The sequence below is a fragment of the Ursus americanus genome, chromosome 24 (genome assembly GCF_024610735.1).
Source record: "Ursus americanus isolate L20-20 chromosome 24, mUrsAme1.1.p, whole genome shotgun sequence".
In the NCBI taxonomy this organism is placed as follows: domain Eukaryota; kingdom Metazoa; phylum Chordata; class Mammalia; order Carnivora; family Ursidae; genus Ursus; species Ursus americanus.
Window position 1 is genome coordinate 37976844 of NC_142150.1, and position 19055 is coordinate 37995898.

Sequence of the window (19055 nt, forward strand, 5' to 3'; positions counted from 1 at the left end):
AATACCAGCAGCGCTGGTCATCTGCCCATCAGTTAGTGGTTGGCACGGCCCTGGCTGACTTTGCCCCGGGTCAAGTCTCCTCTGGGGTCAGTGCCTATGACCGCACGGTAACACGGCAGGTCCGCTTGGAAGCCAGGCTTTCCTGCCGGGCTGCCCTGGGCTCTGGGACTTGGCAAATCCTCCCCTCCTCTGACCTTTCCAGCCCTGTCTCCGTATTGAATTAGACCCGCAAAGGCAGCGTGCTAGTTACGAGGACAGGGATGTGCTGCTTTTGTATGTCGACTCAGTGGATGATACTGATTATATCATTTACCCGTTGTCTAAAGACTTATCTAATAAAGCCCTCTTAGTCTGAAAGGGAGATACTGTCACGGAAGTCAGATGGCACGATGATCAGCTCAGCCGCAGGACCAGAGTGGTTTAAGGCTCATGGGGAAATAGTTCCTTTCTCACCCCCTCTGCCGCCCAGGAGGTCGCCCCACAAAGCGTTACCGTGAGGCAAGTTCGTAAAAAGACAGGCTGCACTTGCCAGCGACCTTGTGCTCTTCCAATTGGCTTATCTCCTTGGTTTTGGAACTAAGTCCTTGCCGGCTCGTTCTGCAACAGATCATCCCCCACTCGGCCCTTTCCCAGCAGCACCCAGCTGATCCTAAGAAGGGCTGTGTCCTAAAGAATCCCCTCCCCCCTCCCCCTGGCTCCGGAAGAGCTACCTGCCTGGGTTAAGCGTACCCCCCGCGACGCAGACCATGGAGAGCCGGTGGCTTGCCGGCAGCGGATCTGGTTGGGGGCGGACTAGCACTGAACTAATAAGCAGTTCCCTCGCAGCTTGCCTGGCCCTGAGCCTGAAGCGGCCTGAGAACCTGGTTTCTTTCCAGAAATTCGGGGGTGAAGGGAGAGGGTGTGCATAGTAGACTGCTTTGTTTCATTTTATACTCTTGTCTGCTGGATAAAACCCTCCTCAGTATTGGAAAGTAACATTTTACTCGCGACCCACGTTATCCCTGCCCGCTTAACAAAGATGGGTTGTGTCCTGTTTCCAGATTCTGGGTGGGAGCCGGGAGGGCCTTTCCTGCCTGATGGCCCTTAGCTTTTGCAGGACCTTGGAGTGCAGCTCTTGTGTCAGACGGAGGACGAGGCCAGGACAGAGGACTGGCCTCCACGGAGAACGTGGGTTTATGACGTCAGAACTCTGGGATGCGGGGAAGACGGGTACTTGGGCTTGGAGGTTAGAGGTCAGGGATGGGGGTTGCACTCATAGCTGGCCATTCCTCCGCTTTGCTGTGTCCTTCTTGCCGTGCGAAGGTCAGGGGCACAGCCATGCAGCTCACCCTGGGGGTGCCCCAGAGCCAGGAGCCTCGCAGCCTGGCTGAAACCGCTCCGGCACCCCATAGTCACATGGCTCCTGGTTCCCTCTGCTGGGAACAAAGGAGGCTGGCTGCAGGAAGGTCCCCAGGTGCCCTGCCACCTCGAGCATCTTAGCTCAAGCTGGTGGGGAGCAGAGAACGGGGTACCGGGAGCCTTGAGGGGCTGGGACCTGCTTCCTACTGGCAGCCTGAGCCACTGTGGGATTCCAGAGTGGGCTCTCCCCATCCCATCTTCCAGTCTCTTCCGACAGACATTTCTTCCAGAGGACGATTTTGTACAAAGAGTTCTGAGCCATCACACCTCTGTTGAAAACCCTTTAGCCGTTCGGCACTGCAAGTAGGGTAAAATGTACACTGCAAGGCCGGCACCGTCCACACCCCAAGTCTGAAGACGGAAACCAGGAGACCGCCAGCCTTTTTACTATACCCTCTTGGGCCACCAGGGCCAGGACTAGGGTGAAGCCTAGGGCACAGAAGTTAAGGGGACAGCAAAAGACTCAGGAATCAGGATGAAAAACATTTTAATATATTTTTTAAACAAAATTAATGCCAAAGAAAATCTACAGTGAACAAAAGAGCAACATTTTGGATAAAGATCAGGACTGTGCTGGGCCATACTGGAAGCCGAGGCAAAAGGAAAAATCTGTGACCCTATATACATGTGTGTAGGTATTCTTTTTTTAATGGTTAGTCTTTTTTCCTCAGAACATTAAAGTAGTTGAGAAATATTTAAGAGTTGGGAAGTTGAATGTATTAAATGTTCCAACATTAAGGGAAAGTATATTATTTGTACCAAAACAGAATTTATTATTATTTTACTTTGGTTTAAGTTAAAAATTATTCAAGGGGCTCCTGGGGCATCTGACTGTTGGTTTCGGCTCAGGTCATGATCTCAGGGTCGGGAGATCAAGTCCCACATTGGGCTCCACGCTGGGCAGGGAGTCTGTTTGAGATTCTCTCTCTCTCTTCTTCTGCCCCTCCCCCCTAAAAAAAATTTTTTTTTTTTTAATTTTTAAATTAAGATTGTCACTTGGTGGAGAAAAGTCATCCAACTTGGCACTTCTCTCATTTGAAAATGAGACAAACCGAAAAGTCAATTCGGAAACTATTGTTGATGCCGTTGTGACCAGTCAAGCCAGGGGTACGCATTTTTCACTTTCCCGCAGGTGCTGATAGGGCTCAGCCCAGGACTTTCGGCTGTGGTCTGGGTCTCTGGCCCAACCACGGGGCCTTTGGCTTCTGGAGCAGCCCACACCACCCCTTCCCCGGCCCCCGAGGCCCTCACCTGGCCTCTTCCCTCTCTCTCACTCCGCCTGCCCCCCCACCCCGCCCAGGTTTGCTGGTCTTCCCCGGCCCCATCTCCCTGTGCTGGGGTGCCCTTCTCTCCCTCTCCGGGCCAGGGCTTGCCTCGGGATCACTGCTTCATTCCCAGGGCTGCCTCTCATCCCAGGACATGCAGGGCTTCTGGATGGGGAGACGAAGCAGGGCTCCGCCTAGTGAAGAATGGAAGAGAATCCCAGCAGAGGACTAGCTCTGTCCCGAGAGAGCGAGACGGCCTCCCCTCGCTGACTCATCACCGGGGCGTTCACAGCTCATCTCTCTTTCCTTCCTTCATTCATTCCACAAACATCCCTGGGTCAGTGTTTTCTAAACATCTGCCTACTCCTGATGTGGCTTGCTCCTCGACTTCTTTGTGCTGGGGACTTTCCATGTGACCTTTCCCAGGAGTGGGGTTCCTTCTGGCTGGAAAGGTGAATGTGTCATCTGATTCCTCCATCTTCTGAGCCCTCGCTCACTGACATTTTTTTTTTCCTCTGATGGGTTTTGAGAACCACAGGCTTACAGGCAAAGGCCACACCTGTGCCCGTCTGTGCCTCTCCGTGTCCAGAGACCGCGTTTGTGCCAAATTATCTTCCAAGTAAAATGTTTGTTTTAGCAGTTAGTCAGATGTTTGGCCCAAGCATTGATTGATCCAGCCGTAGTTCGCCAGTAGAGTGAAGGATCGATAGGGTCCCATTTCCTTCTACGGGTCACAGGGCAACTCTGGGGGCAGGCGTGCCTCCAAACTGGGTCAAGAGCTTGAGTTGGTGAAACAGAACTTTGTGACCTTGAAATAAATACTCAGGGAATGCTTCCCGTCTCCTAGAATCGCGGTTTTGTATTTTCATGTTAGAACCTGGGAGCTCTTCCATAAGCCTCCCTGTGGCCTTCTGGCTGGGACCTCACAGAGTCCTCACCGCTCAGGGCAGCAACCTATCTGGCTGTTGGATGGTCTCTTGGCAACTGCTTATAGAATATTCACAGATTTATGCAACCATCGTCACAGTCGATCTGAGAACATCTTCATCACCCCCAAAAGAAACCTCACACCTCTTAGCTGCCACCTCCCAACCTCCTCATCGCTCCCACGTGTCCCCAACCCTAACCCTAGGCAACTGCTAATCTTTCTATCTCTAGAGTCTCTAGTCCGGACATTTCCTATACATGGAATCATGGATGCGGTCCTTTGTGTCTGGCTTTGTTCACTCAGCAGGTGTTTCCAGGGTCCGTCCACGTTGTAGCTGCTGATTCATACCTTCCTATGGCATGGCCGAACAGTTTCCACCTGTTGGTCATTTTGAATAACGGGAACATTGGCGTACGATTTTGTGTGGCCATGTTTTCATTTCTCTTGGGTACACACCTCGGAGTAGAATCCTGGGCCACGTGGTAGAGACCCCTTCTTACCGTTCCTGCAACAGGAAGTGTTTCTCCTTGTATCACACGGCTCTCAAGGGACGTGCAGAGGCTGAGGGGTGTGGAGGCTCTCACCTGGTACTTGCAGAGGGCAGAGGCCACCCCACACTGGCCAAGGCGCTCGCCATGCGCTCTGGCACCAGCTGGCCTCGACCGCCATTGCTGTGGTGGCTGGGGAAACGGGCCCGGAGGGATGGCATGGCTTGGCTCCATTCCCAAGTGCTGGCCTCAGAGCTGGCCAGCACTCTGGACTCAGTACTGACAGGGCCGCATTCGGAGGCTCAGGGGCCCAAGGCCCTGTGTGTGTATGATGGCACAGTCAGTCCTGAGTATTGGCGGTACTGGGAACCTGTCCCCCAGAGAACTGCACTGCTCACCCCGTTCCCCTCCACAGGGTGCCTCCGCCAACTGGTGGAACCATCGCCACTTCCAGCATCACGCCAAGCCCAACATCTTCAACAAGGACCCCGATGTGAACATGCTGCATGTGCTCGTCCTGGGCGAATCGCAGCCTGTTGAGGTACGCTGAGGGTCTGTGTTGGCGTGGGAAGTGTCTGGCCTGAGCAGGGACCAGGGAAGGAGTCCTGTAGGTTGGAGAGTCAGCCAGACGCACTGCATCTGCTGTTTATCTGGAAACCCTTCCCGGACGCCCTGAATTATTCAAGCTGGAACGTCGATAGAATGGCCTCGTGTGTAAATAATGAACCACCAGCCCCGCATCAACAATAGATGCCTCTCTCCCTCCCGTGGGCTGGGGAAGAACACTTCCTGGCTCGTTTCTTCCTGGGGGCCGGGAGCTCTGGTCCCGGTTCAGCAGGCAGACACAAGTCCAGGGCTCGAGCGTGGTCCCCAGAGACCAGCTCAAGGAAGCCTTATTGGGAGAGCCACAGTCCTCAATGCTGAGAGGGACGTCAGCATGGTCTGGTCCAACCTGCATCACCAGACGTGACAAAGGGAGGCTCCACAGAGCGAGGGGATGTGTTCAGGACCCTACAGTTTAGTGGCGAGCCAAGGATGAGGCCCCGGATCTGACAGTGAGGTCATTTCCTTCTCTAGTCTGGACTAGAGTCTAGCACACTGCCTTATGTTTATGTTGGTTCAATTTCTATTATAAATACAGGATTTACCTGTGGCAGGCATTTAAGTATGACAGAAATACACAAAATTACAAAGTGAATCTCCTGTTACCTCCATCATCCCCCTTTGCCCTAAATATCGTGCCGCTGATGACAACAGAGTACACAAGTCCTTCCAGATTTCTTTTATCTGCAAACTCATGTGCACACATTTGTTTTTATTTATTTATTTATTTATTTATTTATTTATTTATTTATTTATATTATTTAACAATTTATTTTATTTTTTTTACTAAGAATTAGAATAGCCCTTTTAATTGAAAATCCTTTTTTTTTTTCATTATGTTCAGTTGGCCACTGTACAGTACATCATTAGTTTCTGATGAAGTGGTCAATGATTCATTAGTTGCGTATAACACCCAGTGCTCATCACAACATGTGCCCTCCTCAGTACCCATCACCGGATACCCCCTCCCCTCTGAAACCCTCAGTTTCCCGGGGGTCCATAGTCTCTCATGGTTTGTGTCTCTCTCTGATTATCCCCTCTTCAGTTTTCCCTCCCTTCCCCTCTGGTCCTCCATGCTATTCCTTATGTTCCACATATGAGTGAAACCATATGATAATTGTCTTTCTCTGCTTGACTTATTTCACTTAGCGTAATCCCCCCCAGTCCCATCCATGTCAATGCAAATGGTGGGTATTCATCCTTTCTGATGGCTGAGTGATATTCCATTGTATATATGGACCACATCCTCTTTATCCATTCGTCTGTTGAGGGCATCTCATCTCCTTCTGCAGTTTAGCTATTGTGGAGATTTCTGCTATGAACTATTTATATGTTTTTAAGGATTTTACTTATTTATTTGAGAGAGAGAGAGAGAATGAGCAGGGGAGAGGGGCAGAGGGAGAGGGAGAAGCAGACTCCCTGCTGATCAGGGAGCCCGACTGGGGCAGGGTGGGGGGGCCTTGATCCCAAGACCTAGAGATCATGACCTGAGCCAAAGGCAGACGATTAACTGACTGAGCCACCCAGGTGCCCCAGCGTGTATTCATTTTAAAAACCAGAACTAGGGGCACCTGGGTGGCTCAGATGGTTAAGCATCTGCCTTTGGCTCAGGTCATGATCCCAGGGTCCTGGGATCGAGCCCCGCATCGGGCTCCCTGGCCTGCTTCTCCCTCTCCCTCTGCTGTTCCCCCTGCTTGTGCTCTCTTGCTCTCTCTGTCAAATAAATAAATAAAATCTTTAAAAAAAAATAAATAAAAATAAAAACCAAAATTAAAAGTTAGACATCCTATTCTTCGACTTGCCACCTTACCAAACACGGGCCTCTTTCTGGAAGTCCAAGTGCACTGGCCTTTGCCTGGGTCCGTCCGGTGCTCCGTTGTATTTCTATACCATCATGTAACCCATGCTATTTTGTAAGATAGGAAACTTGTTGCTAATTCTCAATTTCTTTTTAATAAAAGCACCCCAATGCCTTTAAAGAATGCCCTCCTCTAACACATTTTTTTTAGAAAGTAGAGCCCCTATGGGACAGCCTCTACGTTAGGGCTTAATTTACCAAAAAATCTACCTATGCTTTGCCTTTGGGACGTACGGTGATGAGGTTAGCCCAAGTTTAGAGGATCCTGTTGGTTTTAGTACAGCTTGTAAGCATCGCAGTGCCGGGCACAGAGGAGGCGCTCAGTAAGCATCTGTCGAGCGAGCACCATTGAGGAAGGAACAGGGTCTTGGAGTCCCACCAGGGGTGTATTCCTGGCAATGTTGGCATCCGAGGCTTGGAACAAGGAGAGGAGAGAGCCTATTCCTCCAGTTCTAGTTTGTACCCTGTCTCTTCCATCTCGGTGCCACCCAAGAGAATATCGGAGCAGAAACACGGGTTTTCTGCGACGCTGTCCGTTGCAGGGGAAATTGGCCAACATTCAGTACTTGGGAAGCCAGCAGCCTCTCTGACCAGGCAGGGATTATATTCTCTTCCAAAGTACCTGCTGCTTGCCTCTTTTTTCTAGGAAGCTGTTTGCTAGCTTTGATTAAAGATGTCCAGTTATCACAGCTGATTAACTTGGGGCTTTCTGATGAGTGAAGACAAAGGCTTCCCTTTCTGCATGAGGCTTCATGTTGGAGAGCTGTTGGCTCTCCTGCCAGATGTTCTCTGCGTTCCTAACACCAGAAATCTAGTCTCACCAGCTCTGCTGGCAGGAAGGCTTCCTTTCCGCTCTGTGCCGTGGCCAGCGAAGCCTCTCCCAACACCTCCTCCCCCTAGACACCTCTTCGGTGCCAGCTTTGGGCCGGTGGTGGAATGGCAGTTTTTGGAAATCCGGTTACCCTGTTGCTAGTAGCATCTGAAAAACCGTGGCCGGGGCCACAGTGCCCTGCGGAAATCCTCTCCTCTTACACATGTGTGGGGGAAAAAGGCCAGATATTTGCCGGGTTCCTGGTAGAGCTGTGCCCCGGCGTCCACAGGACCATGCTGCTGCCCTCAGAGGGACCCCGGCAACAGCGGGTCCGATGGCCTTGTCTCCTGCCAGGCCCACATACCACATATCACACCAGGGCCACCCACCTGGCCCCATGTGGCCAGGCCTTGGGGTGTTGAGCCAGCTTCTGACCTCCAGAGCAAGGAGACCAGGCCTCTTATCTCCAGGCCCCGGTAAACAAACTGCTCCAAAGGGCTAGGCAAAAATTAAATAGAGGGATCTCAACAGTGAAGCCCCTTTCCTCATGAGTTCTCTGCCTTTTGGTCTTATTTATGACTTCTGGGAGGATTTTATTTGTTTTATGTAGCAAGAGGTATTCACTGTTTTTTTCCCTCCTGCAGATTTCTTTAATTTCTTTCATGCTTAGAAAGTTGTTTGGTTTTTTTTTTTTAAGATTTTATTTTTAAGTAGTCTCTACACCCAATACGGGGCTTGAACTGATAACCTCGAGATCAAGAGTCACATGTTCTACTGACTGAACCAGTCAGGCGCGCCAAGAAAGCTCTTCTTACATATTATTTTCAGTGCTTTGTGGCTTCGCTTTTGAATTAACTTTGGCCAAACAGGCTGTGGGTAGGCTGGTGTCCACCCTTCACGTCTCTGGAGTCAGCCAGATTCCCCAGGACCCCCACTGGGGCTCATGGCCCCATCCATGCGGGGAAGTGTGCCCCCCCTGAGCCCCGCGCCTGGGCTGGGCGGTCAGCCTCACGCGGGGCACCGTCCGCGAGACTCGGGCGGCCCTCCATCCACCCCTGGCCTTTCATTACTGGCCGCAGCCCTCCCAGCAAGTCGCCGTCTTCACACTCTGTCTTTCCATCCCGCAGGAAGGCCCCTTTCTCCAGTTCCTCAAGCCTCTTTTTCTTTCTCTTAGAAAAGTTTTATACTTTATATGTCTCGTGGGTGTTTCTTTTCCGGTTCAATCCTGGATCTTTCCTACTTCTGTTATTGGGATCGATGTTTCTCCAAGGTTCCGGGAAGCTGTTGATACTTGATGGTTAAGCTTACGTCCAGCCGGTGTCGACTCAGGCCTCTCTGTGATTCTAGCTGTCTTTCAGTTGGTTCTTTCGAGTTTCCTTGGTAGACAATTACATCCTTGAAAATAATGAAAAGGTGCTTTTTCTCATAGCTCCACCCTCTTACTTCTGGAGCTTCCAGAACAGAATTAAGGAGAGGTGAAGTCAGCGGCAGGCTTCGCCCCTCCCTTTATCTATCTGCCACATCCCAGAGGGGAACCGGGAGGCCGTTATCGCCATGGCACTGGAGGTGGGCTTTCGGAAGCGGTGAGTGTTTGCGCCTCCCCACCGGAGAGCCTGCCTTTCCACCCATTTGGGACGCCCTCCCTGCCCCACCGCCTGTCTGTAGCCACCCCTCCAGGCTTCCTGCTTCAGGCAGACCTTTGTGAACAGGCCAAGGGACCAGGCCTCCCTGGGAACAACCTCCTCTCAGGGCCCATGGCCCGGGGCCTTGTCATTCTGTGCATGCCCGGCCTGGCCAGGGAGCTCATTGCTCTCTGTGACTTTGCAGGCTCCCAGAGGCGGGGACTGGGCTTTGCGACAGCTCCCCTCCCCCAACCCTGACTGGACAAGGAAGGCCCTTGTCATCCCCCAGACATTTTGTTCCAAAGCTGAAATGTCCCCTGCACACGCCCCTGGCGTGCACCCAGCCTGCAATCCACACCCGGCCCGGGGTCTGTGGAGAGACTGAGCACAGGACGGTCAGCCCCGCCTGGGCAGAGGGGTAGAGACCTCTGGGAAACCAGGCCACCAGGGCTGCCAGGGCTCCCCCTCCCTCCACCCCGGTTTGCATCCCTGTGAGCCTCCGCTTGGGAACGCATCAAGGGGAGCCCTCGGCCTGCTACCATTTTCATCTCTCAACCACAACAAGCCACCTTACCTGAGTGAAAGCCCTCTCTGTCTTCCCTGAGCCTCACCTATGACAGCCCTGCCAGCCAAGCTTTCTCCCTGTGTGATGAGGACTGTCCTATAGGAGAGGAGGTGCCCTGCCAGCCAAGCTTTCTCCCTGTGTGATGAGGACTGTCCTATAGGAGAGGAGGTGCGGGGAGGAGGGCAGACTCTGCCAGAGTCTGCATACCCAGCACGGTGCCAGGCCCTGGCATGCAGGACGTCACTCAACCTTTGCTTAACCATGAGGCGGGAGCTGTCATCACGCCCATTTCAGAGGTGGAAGGGCTAAGGCCGAGAGACATGAACTAACTTGCTTGAGGTCCTAGCAGGAAAAGGCAGCGCCACCGCCCAAACCCAGGCTGTCTTGCTCCAAGCCGGGGCCTCTAGGTCCCGCCGGAACCTGCCTGGGGCCACCACCTGCTGGACCCTAGGGAACTGGCTTGTTGGGTCATTCCAGCTTTCTGATGAATTGAGATGCCAGGAGCAACCCCCCCAGCTCCGTACGTTCTAAACCCCTCTTCCACCCCTCCCCGCATCCATGACTTAAGAGACCAGACGTTGGCAGAGAGCTGAGCCAGCAAGTTAGCCACACATCGTCACACCGAGTGGGTGCTCTCTGGTTTTCTGAGGAAAACTGGTGCTGAGGGCCAGCCATACCCCGACAAGTGGCCTTGCAGTTAGTGGCCCCACCTGAGGTCACCAAGATGGGAACAGATGTGCCGTGGTGGCTCAGTGTGTCCCCACACACAGCTCGCCATTCTGTTCCTAAAGGACCGTGACAGCCACCTCATCTGCCGGTCCCTCAGCAGCCCCGGGGAGTGCCCCTCGGACCTGCAGAGGATGAGTCGGGAGCCCACAGCTCATGGTGGGGGCAGAGCAGGGTGTGCGTGTGAAGCAATTCGCTCGAACACTGAATTGTGTCTGAATCGCAAGGCCCTGCCTCCCTGAGCCCAGGAGCCCCCAGGGTCTGACAGAGAGGGTGGGGACCCGGCCGCTCCTGCAGGACTGTCTGCAGCACTGAAGGGGCACACGTGGGAGCCAGGAATGCCCAGGGGCCCGGGGCAACTGGGGGAGCGTCAGCACATGTGATCTGTCGCTCCCCAGAGGTCACCATAAATCAATAGAAACAGCGTGCTTACCATGGAAACACAACTTCAATGAATTCCCTTGTGCCCCCCACCCCTGCCCCGACAGCTTAGCCACGCCTGAGTCCTTCTCTGGGGACTCTCTGGTCTGCCCACCTGCCTGGGCTGCCCTTAGTGTTCTGTTCCCAAGAGTCTAACCAGCCCAAGAGGGTCATTGGGGCCCGGGGCTACCTCCTGGGATGACCCGTGGGCAGAGCTGTGGCAGGGAGGGCTCCTGTTCGGGGCCGAGAAGCCTGCAGACAGAGGCTGGACCCATGGGTCTGTTTCCCGGCTTCTGGGAGGAGGTTAGAGCAGGATCCAGGGGCCTGTTCTGTAGGCCACATGCTCCCTGGAACCCGGACCACAGCATTCCCCATCCGACAGGCCGCCGAGGGGGTGGGTGCACCTCTACTCCCTCCTCTGAGAACTCTCCCAAGGCTGCCTCTGAAGCCTCCTTGGCTGGGACCTCTCCAAGGCCAGCCTCAACCCTGGCCTTAGTGACCGTCCTTGTGCCAATGGCCACACTTTCTGGGGATGAGTGAGACCCCTGCCAAGGCAAAGGAGGCCACATGGGATAAAGGGGTCGGTTTGAGTTGTGCTTCAGCCAGATGGGCCGTGACCATGGGCCCTGGTGCCAAGATGCCGGCCCTGGGAGCAGGCTGGTCTTCCTTCCCACCCGGGGCGTCTCCTTTCAGGTATCGTGTGCCCTTCCTACCATTTTGATGGTCCTTTCCCTCTCTGCTCCCACCTGCAGATGGGGGCATGAGTTTAGCCGACATCTGGGGTCTGTCCATCCGTAACGTGCCTCCATCTCCCGAGTGCAATAAGTAGGAATAAGCACCTTCAAAGGGCTGGATCCGGGGAAGGGCGAGTGAGGGGCAGTGTCCCAGCGGCCAGCCCCCCGCGTTTATTCCTGTGTTCTCATCGGCTCCTCTTAACAACCAGTGATTTGGGTGCCAAATGGGGTAGGGGTGCGGGGGCTAAGTGATCTGTGCAGGGGATCTTGGCAGATCTTGGCACCGAAAGCAAGAGCAGGGACCGCTCTTTGAACAACATCTTATGGTCTCAGTCCCCAAGGAACAAGTGGGCTGGTCTGCAGAGGGCTGGACCCTAGCATGCAAGGGCTCCAGGGACCCCGTGGGGCAGTGGCTTCCCTACAGGCTTGTGCTTGGCATGGCCTGAGCGGCTTTGTGCAGTGAGGGTGCCCAGGCCCCGGCACGGCCTTCCTCGCTCTGACTGTCTGGGCATCAGGGTACCCTGGGGGTGTCCCCGGCCTGCCGGCATCCTCCACGGAAAGTTACCTGCCTGGGAGAAGTGATTAGCTTTGGAAAATTGCAGGAGGCTCTGGGGAGGTAGCTGTTCCCAGCCCGGTGACTGTTAGCAGTTCCCCAGGCCCTTAGCTGGGTTCTCCTGGCGGCTGCAGGCTCTGGGGAGCTCCCCAGGGTGCCCTGGGAGATTTTCTCACTCTCGAAGGAGTAGAGACTGGCCAAGGAGCTCCTTCGGTGGGACCCCGTATGACTCGTTCAGTTGAGCGTTCACTCCACAAGCATTTATTTAGTGCCTGTTGTGTGGGCTCTGAGTGAGCTTTCCTGGGTTCTGATCCCAGCTGGGCCCATTTCTCCTGTGGCCTTGAGCAGCGATTCGACCCTGAGCTTCACTATAGAAGCCCCAGCCTTGTGGGCTTTGGGGGGAGGGCGTGAGCGGAGGCAGGCCTGGGACGAAGCTCGGGGTTGGTGCCCTCAGCTGGGGCCGAGGAAATGGTGGCCAATGTTGGCCGGGGCAGCTAGGAGCCAGAGGGCCGGAAGGGCCCAGCCTTGGGGGCCCAGGGTGCAGACTGACAGGATAGGAATGGTGACTGCAGGGCGAGCGGGGGTCCCCGGGCGCTCACCCTCTCTTCTGTCTCCTCAGTACGGCAAGAAGAAGCTCAAGTACCTGCCTTACAACCACCAGCACGAGTACTTCTTCCTGGGTGAGTGCTGGGGGCTGCCCTCCAACCACACCCCAGAACGGCCATCTGCCCCCCCCCACCTGCTGCCCCTTCAGACCCAGGAATCGCCCCTAAGCCTGTTGGAGCAGGAGGGGCCGGCCATTCTGAGCAAACTGCTCCTGGCATACGGTGCCAACGGGACCCAGAGGCCCAGGCTCCCGCACTCGGGGGTCCAGGGGGACGGGGACGTGTGCTCCCAGCCCCTCCTCAGGCGCAGGTCGCTGCCTCTGCCTGGGCCCCCCGTTCAGTGCTCGCCGGGCTCCCCCCGACCGAGCGGCCGGGAGCGCCGGGACAGGATGCCTCTAAGCGCCTCTGCTCCCCCCACAGTCGGGCCACCGCTGCTCATCCCTGTGTACTTCCAGTACCAGATCATCACGGCCATGATCGTTCGCCGAGACTGGGTGGTGAGTCAAGCGTATAGCTGGCCTGGGCGTGGGGGCGCAGGGGCAGGTGGGCCCGGGGGTCGGCACAGTGCCCCCGCTCCCTGCCCCCCAGGGTGGGAGGGTGGCCTCTTCACTCTTAGGAAGGGACTTGCTCTGGGGCTGCCGGGAGCCGGGGAGGCCACGGCCCTACACATTCCCCCACTACCCACACACCGTGGGGTCGGGGGAGGGGTGGCCACGGCCTTTGCAGAGCTCCCTCAGAAAGCTCCTGGAGGTGATGTGATGAGAGCCAAACTGGACCCGCCTGTCTGCCGCTCCGGCCGCTGCCTCCCGTGTGTCCGCATCCCCCTGCAGCCCTGAGACCCCGGGGCCGGGGCACACGTGCTCCACGTGGGAAAGGGAGAGCAGCTGGGCAGCGGCTGAGATGATAGGTGGACGTGTTTGTTCAGGCTGCACAGCGAGGACGCTCTGTTCCACGACAGAGACGTGGCACTCAGTTCTGGGGGCTGGGAGTCCGGGACGAGGTGTTGTCGGCGTAGGTCCTTGTGAGGGCGGTTTCGCAGGACCTGGTCAGGGCCGGTGTCCTTGGCTGTTGGGCGGCCCATGTCTCGGCATCATCATCTCTGTCCGGAGTCCCCTTTCCTAAGAACGCCAGTCACAGTGAGCTAGAGACCACCCTGTTGACCCCAGCTTAGTGAATTACACCTGCCACCACCCTATTTCCAAATAAGGTCACTCGAGGCCTGGGATGAGGGCTTCAACGTGTGCACTCTAGGGGACACAGTCCAGCCTGTGACACCAGGCTCGGTGGATTCTCCCAATTCCGTGTCCAGAGAGAGTGCGCGCATGGCGCACGCCCCCGTCCTTGGCTTTATGGGGATGCGCAGGTGGGATTCGGCCTAAAACGTTGACAGAATGACCTGGGTGGGGTAGTCACCAAAGGGCAGAGCCTGCTTGTGGCAGAGCGGGGTTCGCGGGGACAGGGACAGGGCCCCCTGCCCTGGAGACCGAGGGGAGGGTCACTTAGGTATCATGGTTCTTTTTTTTTTAATCCAGTTTCATAAATGAAAATATTGAGATTCTGAGAGTTCGGGACTTGCCCAGGGTGACACCAAGGGGTGGGTTGGGCACTTAGAGCCTAGGCCGTGCCCTGTGCTGTCCCCCCCACTGCGGCCACCAATCTCTCCAGTAACAATCCGTCATATTTCTATAGCCTTTGCAGGCTTCCGAGTACTTTGCCTGGCCTCTCTCATCGGAACTGTGGGCATAGAGGCCACGCCTGTTGATTCTGCTGATGTCCAGGACTGGGACTCAGGCGCCAGGGGGTCGGGGGGTTGGTTAGCGAGGTAGCCGGACTCCGGAAGTCTCTGCCAGTCCTGTGGTGGTGGAACCTTTGCCACCCACTTGTAGGACACGATATTTTTCCAGAAGTGAGCGTTTCATCCGTACTTTGTCCCAGCACGGCCACCTACGTTATGTCCCTTTACCCTGGCTTATGAGTGAAGTGACACGGGCGGAGGGATGGAGTTTCTGGGTCAGTTGCGCGGTGGGAATTTGAACCCAGATCTCTCGCCTATGGTAACTCTGTTTCCACTGGGCTTCCTGGGCCCTGGAAGGAGTCACACAGCTGAAAAGGAGCTTGAGCCCTGCCACGTGGGGTTTCGTGGTGCTGCTGGGCGTATTTTAATCAGCTTTTATGGTAGATGACTCCTGCCTGAATATAGACTTTTTTTTTTTTTTTTTATTGTGCTTGTTCCCCAAGAGACAAAGCACTCAGTAAAGACAGCAGGAAAGGAAATAAGACTGTGTATCCAAATGGGATCAGAGGGCAGACCCAGGGAAATTTGATAGGGCCCCTCAGGTCTTTCAGGGCCCTTGCCCTTGCTGGGGAGTAGGGCTCCAGCTGGGTGGGAGGGACATGCCTCCAGCCTTGGGCTCCTTCTACGGAACAGCTGACTGCAGTCAGTGCTCGGTGCTGGGGATGAAGTGTAGATAGGATCCGGTGCCCTCGCCCGCAGGGGTCCATGACTGCGCGGGGCAGCGGTGGGTCCCGCGCTGTGCTTTTCTGGTTTATGGTAAGAACGAGCTTACGTGCCAGGTGCAGCCCTGGCTTGGGGCCGCGGCCTTCCGCAGAAGTGATTCTCTTGGGCCAGTTGGCACTATCTGGAGACATTTCTGATTGTCACAACGCAGGGAGATCGCGTACTACTGGCAGCAGGCATCTGGTGGGCATCTAGCCGGGGATGCCGCCAGGAACCCTGTCAGGCAGGGCGCAGCCCCCCACAGTGAGGGCTTATCCAGGCCCAGACGCCAGTCATGAGGAGGAGAGGGGTTGATCCACTCTGAGAGCCTCAAGGAGGGGGGTTTGTACAGCCCTGGCAGTGCTGGTGGTGACCTACCCTGGAGACGCCTCTCGGCCTCCCTCCCTGGAGGTTCTCTGCGTCCGACACCACGAACCACTCTCTCCCGAAATTCTCCCTGTCAGCTTCCCAGTCCCAGCTCTGCTGGTTCTCCTCCACCTCTCTACTCCCCCGCACCTGCTTCACACCCTACCCCTGAAACTGGTGGTCCCGTGGTCGTGTGTCGCTCTGCACGAGGAGAAACGAGCAACCGCCCCCCACGGATATACACGCACTTCCTACTGTACCACGGACACACGCAGAAGAAACAAAGGCGAACGTGATGAAGGGAGGAGCGGAACTTGGAATGCTTGCTTCTCCCACCCCCTTGGAGATCCCTCGTTGGGTCCCAGGTCATGCCTGGGGCCCACTGCCCACTCCCCAGACTCTCCCTTCCCCCAGACCTCCCAGCTGCTCCCCTCTGCCTCTCCCCCCCAGCTGATGGCACCCGTGCGGGGACCAGCCTGGATTCCTCACGACTAAGCCATCCCCAGATGCAACTGCCCTGGGCTCCTGGATCTTTCTGGAATCTGTATCTCCTCCTTGGGGCTGCGGGCCCTGCTCTGGGTCGCCATCATTTCATGTCTGGGGGACTGAAATCACCTAATCCCTCCATCTCCAGTTGCCAGGGCTCTATTTTAAGATTTGAATGTGACTGTTCTTCCAACGTGTAAAGCTCTTGGTGGTTTTCTTCCACTGCCCGAGAAGTAAAGGTCAATGTCCTGAGGCAGACAGGGCCTGGCCCCATCTCCCACCGCCTGGCGAGCCCACGGGACGCAGGATCTGCACGTGAACCCAGCCCCTGCCTGCTCGCCTCCCCTCATCACGCCGCTGTCTTGCCTGTCTGGGCTTTTTTCTGTATCGTCATCCTGCACGTGTCTCCTACAGTTCTCGGCTCGGCTGACCTCTGGCATAGCCCACCCAGCCCAGCTCAGGCAGCACCGCCCGAGGGAGGCCTTTCCTAAATCCGACCGTCGTGTCAGGGCCACCCCTGTGGTCCCCTCGCTTCTGTCACCTTCCGTACCGGACTGAAGGGATCTCTTTATCAGTCCAGTCTGTCCTTCCAGACGCAGGGCTCTTGAAGGATCTCCTTTGGTTCCCAGCACCCAGCTCAGCCTCCAGACAGAGAGGAGGCATACACGGAGTTTCTGGAGCTTAATTGCAAATAGACTCGAGGATGAGTTTGCCAAGCAGACAAGGGGGAAAGGAGGCCCAGGTGTGACTGGCTGCATGGGGCCAGGTCAGTGGACAGGCATGCGGAGGGCCCAAGCGCCCTACCCAGGGGCCGGATTTTATCCTGTATCCCCTAGTGGGGAAGGAGGCGAGTGGGGGCTTTGAGGATGGCAGTGTCATGATCCATGTTAGGAAGATCTCCATGGCGAAAAAGTGCGAAGGGACCGGATTAGAGTCATTCGGAGCTTATCCTTGCACGCTACGCTCACTGTTGCAATGCGTGGTCAACCCATGCACAACTTCGGCGGGGGGGGGGGGGCTCACTCCCGATCCTGCACCTGGGGGCACGGAGGCCTGGCTGAGTACATCATCTACAGCCACCCAGAGCCCTCGGGTGAGCTGGGACTCACAGGGGCAGTCCGACCCAGATCACTACCCTGCTGGGGCTCTGGGGAGGAAAAGTGATGGGGGGAGAGGAAGCAGTGCAAAGGCCCTGAGGCGGGAATCAGCTGGGACAGGGTGGCCAAATAGAGAGTGGTTCCTGGCCCCCCGCGCCCCGCGGGAAAGGCAGGTTCTGTGTGGGGTAAGCAGGTGGCTCTGCCTGCCGTGGTACCCGAGGGAGAGTGGGAGACCAACGGGAGGCCCCTGCTCTGGCCCGGTGGAGGCACGCGGACTCGGGTCGCAGAGAGGTGGTGGGGAGAGAGGGACCCCCTCCACAGAGCGTGGGCCTGCGGGGCTGCAGTGGAGGGTGGAGCAGCCGGGGCAGCCGAGGGGAGCCCTTGTCCAGGTGAGGGAAGATCCGCAAGCTCAGGCTCGCGTGGCCACCCCAGTGAGGGCCAGGAAGGGAGAGGGGACGGGAGGGGGGCCAGCATGTCAGAGGGGGCTGGGGGGCCCCTAGGGAGAGGATGGACGGGGTCGCTGGCCTTTGTCCTTCGAGGAAGGAGATCCCAGGTACTGAGGGGTAAGAAGGACATGTCCAGAGAAGGGCAGTTGTCGGGGGGTCTGTGCACCTTCAGAATCCCTGGGACCCTGAGAAGGCTGCTCCTGGCTGTCAGCTGGTCCCTGCCCTGTTTCTCCGAAGTAAAGCACCCAGCCCCCTCCTGCTGCTCACTCAGCATTTGCCTGGAAACAAAGACCTGGCCAGCCCTGTGCAGGCAAACATCGTGTCCTCCGTGGGCCTGGCGCCCAACTTCCTCGAGGCCCGTTGGGGGTTCTTGGACACCTTTGCCTAGCGGGGCGCGGGGGGCTGCGTGCGTATCTGTGGTCAGGGCGTGGTGCCGGGGCGGCGGCTGTCGGTATCTAGGCTCGCTCTCTCTGCAGGACTTGGCCTGGGCCCTGAGCTACTATACCCGGTTCTTCGTCACCTACGCCCCGTTCTATGGCGTCCTGGGGGCCGTCATTTTCCTCAACTTCATCAGGTACCCGAGCTTGGCCCTGACAGGGCTTTGACTCAAGGGCCCGTGCAGAAGGGCTCCGAGCTCCCCACTTCCTGCCCAGGGCCTCACGCCCTACGCCTGCCCAGGCGGTCTGGGGCTGGGGGAGAGGGTCTGTTCCCACCGTGGCTGGGCCCCGTGGCAACTCCCACAGCTCCCAAGCTGAGCTGTGCTCTCTCTCCTCCAGGTTCCTGGAAAGCCACTGGTTTGTGTGGGTCACACAGATGAACCACATCGTCATGGAGATAGACCACGAGCCCTTCCGCGACTGGTTCAGCAGCCAGGTGAGGGCAGCCAGAGCTGGTCACTGGGGCCCCGTGGAGCCCGCGGGTCCATTTCCCCGGCCTCCAGCACTTGGCTGCTTAGTGGGCCCATGGCTGTACTGGGCTTCCCTGGGGCTGCCTGTGGCCTTCCGCTGGGAGGGACTGGCGGGGCGTCTGGGTGGGCCGAGGTCTCTAGGTGGGGCGGGATGATCGGGAGGGGTGGGCCTCACGGGAAGGAGACCAAACCACCCCTTCATTCTGCCTTCTCTTCCTGGCCTCTCCCCCGGCCCCCTCGCAGCTGGCGGCCACCTGCAACGTGGAGCAGTCCTTCTTCAACGACTGGTTCAGTGGGCACCTCAACTTCCAGATCGAGCACCAGTGAGCGCGGGCGCGGGCGGGCGGGCCGGCTGGGAAGGTGGGTGGCACCAGGGGAGGGAGGAGGTCACCAGCCCCATCTGGGCATGGGCGGCATATGGGGGCTGCCTCCCTCTCCACCCTGGCCAGGCCTCCAGAGCGTGGCTCTGCAGCCAGCCCACTGAGGTCAGGGCGAGGGGCTCACACGGCCCTAGTGACAGCCACTCCTCACGGTGTGGCCCAAGCTTTGTAAGGACAGAGAGCTGGAACCAACGGTCTCCCTTGATCCTGTAAGCCTAGCAGGGCGGGGTGATCGATCCCTTTATTGACAGGGAAACTGAGGCCCAGCTCTCCCCATGTGCCAGCCTCCTGGGGGTGGGG

The 19055-nt window shown here is 56.8% G+C and overlaps 1 protein-coding gene and 1 long non-coding RNA gene across 3 annotated transcripts in view; both read left to right on the forward strand.

Moving 5' to 3' along the window:
- Window positions 1-19055, forward strand: part of FADS2 (fatty acid desaturase 2) — a 32037-nt gene that overhangs the window by 10621 nt on the left and 2361 nt on the right. For both annotated transcript variants that reach the window (XM_045786831.2, XM_045786832.2), the window contains exons 5-10: window positions 4495-4620; window positions 12591-12651; window positions 12997-13073; window positions 17945-18042; window positions 18245-18341; window positions 18619-18698. In XM_045786831.2, the coding sequence (XP_045642787.1) occupies window positions 4495-4620; window positions 12591-12651; window positions 12997-13073; window positions 17945-18042; window positions 18245-18341; window positions 18619-18698 (539 nt within the window). The remainder of the gene's footprint in view (window positions 1-4494; window positions 4621-12590; window positions 12652-12996; window positions 13074-17944; window positions 18043-18244; window positions 18342-18618; window positions 18699-19055) is intronic.
- On the forward strand, window positions 4-4488 carry LOC148107881 (uncharacterized). Its single transcript, XR_015721441.1, has 3 exons — window positions 4-2029; window positions 2387-2505; window positions 2815-4488. It is a non-coding gene; the product is annotated as an uncharacterized LOC148107881 (long non-coding RNA).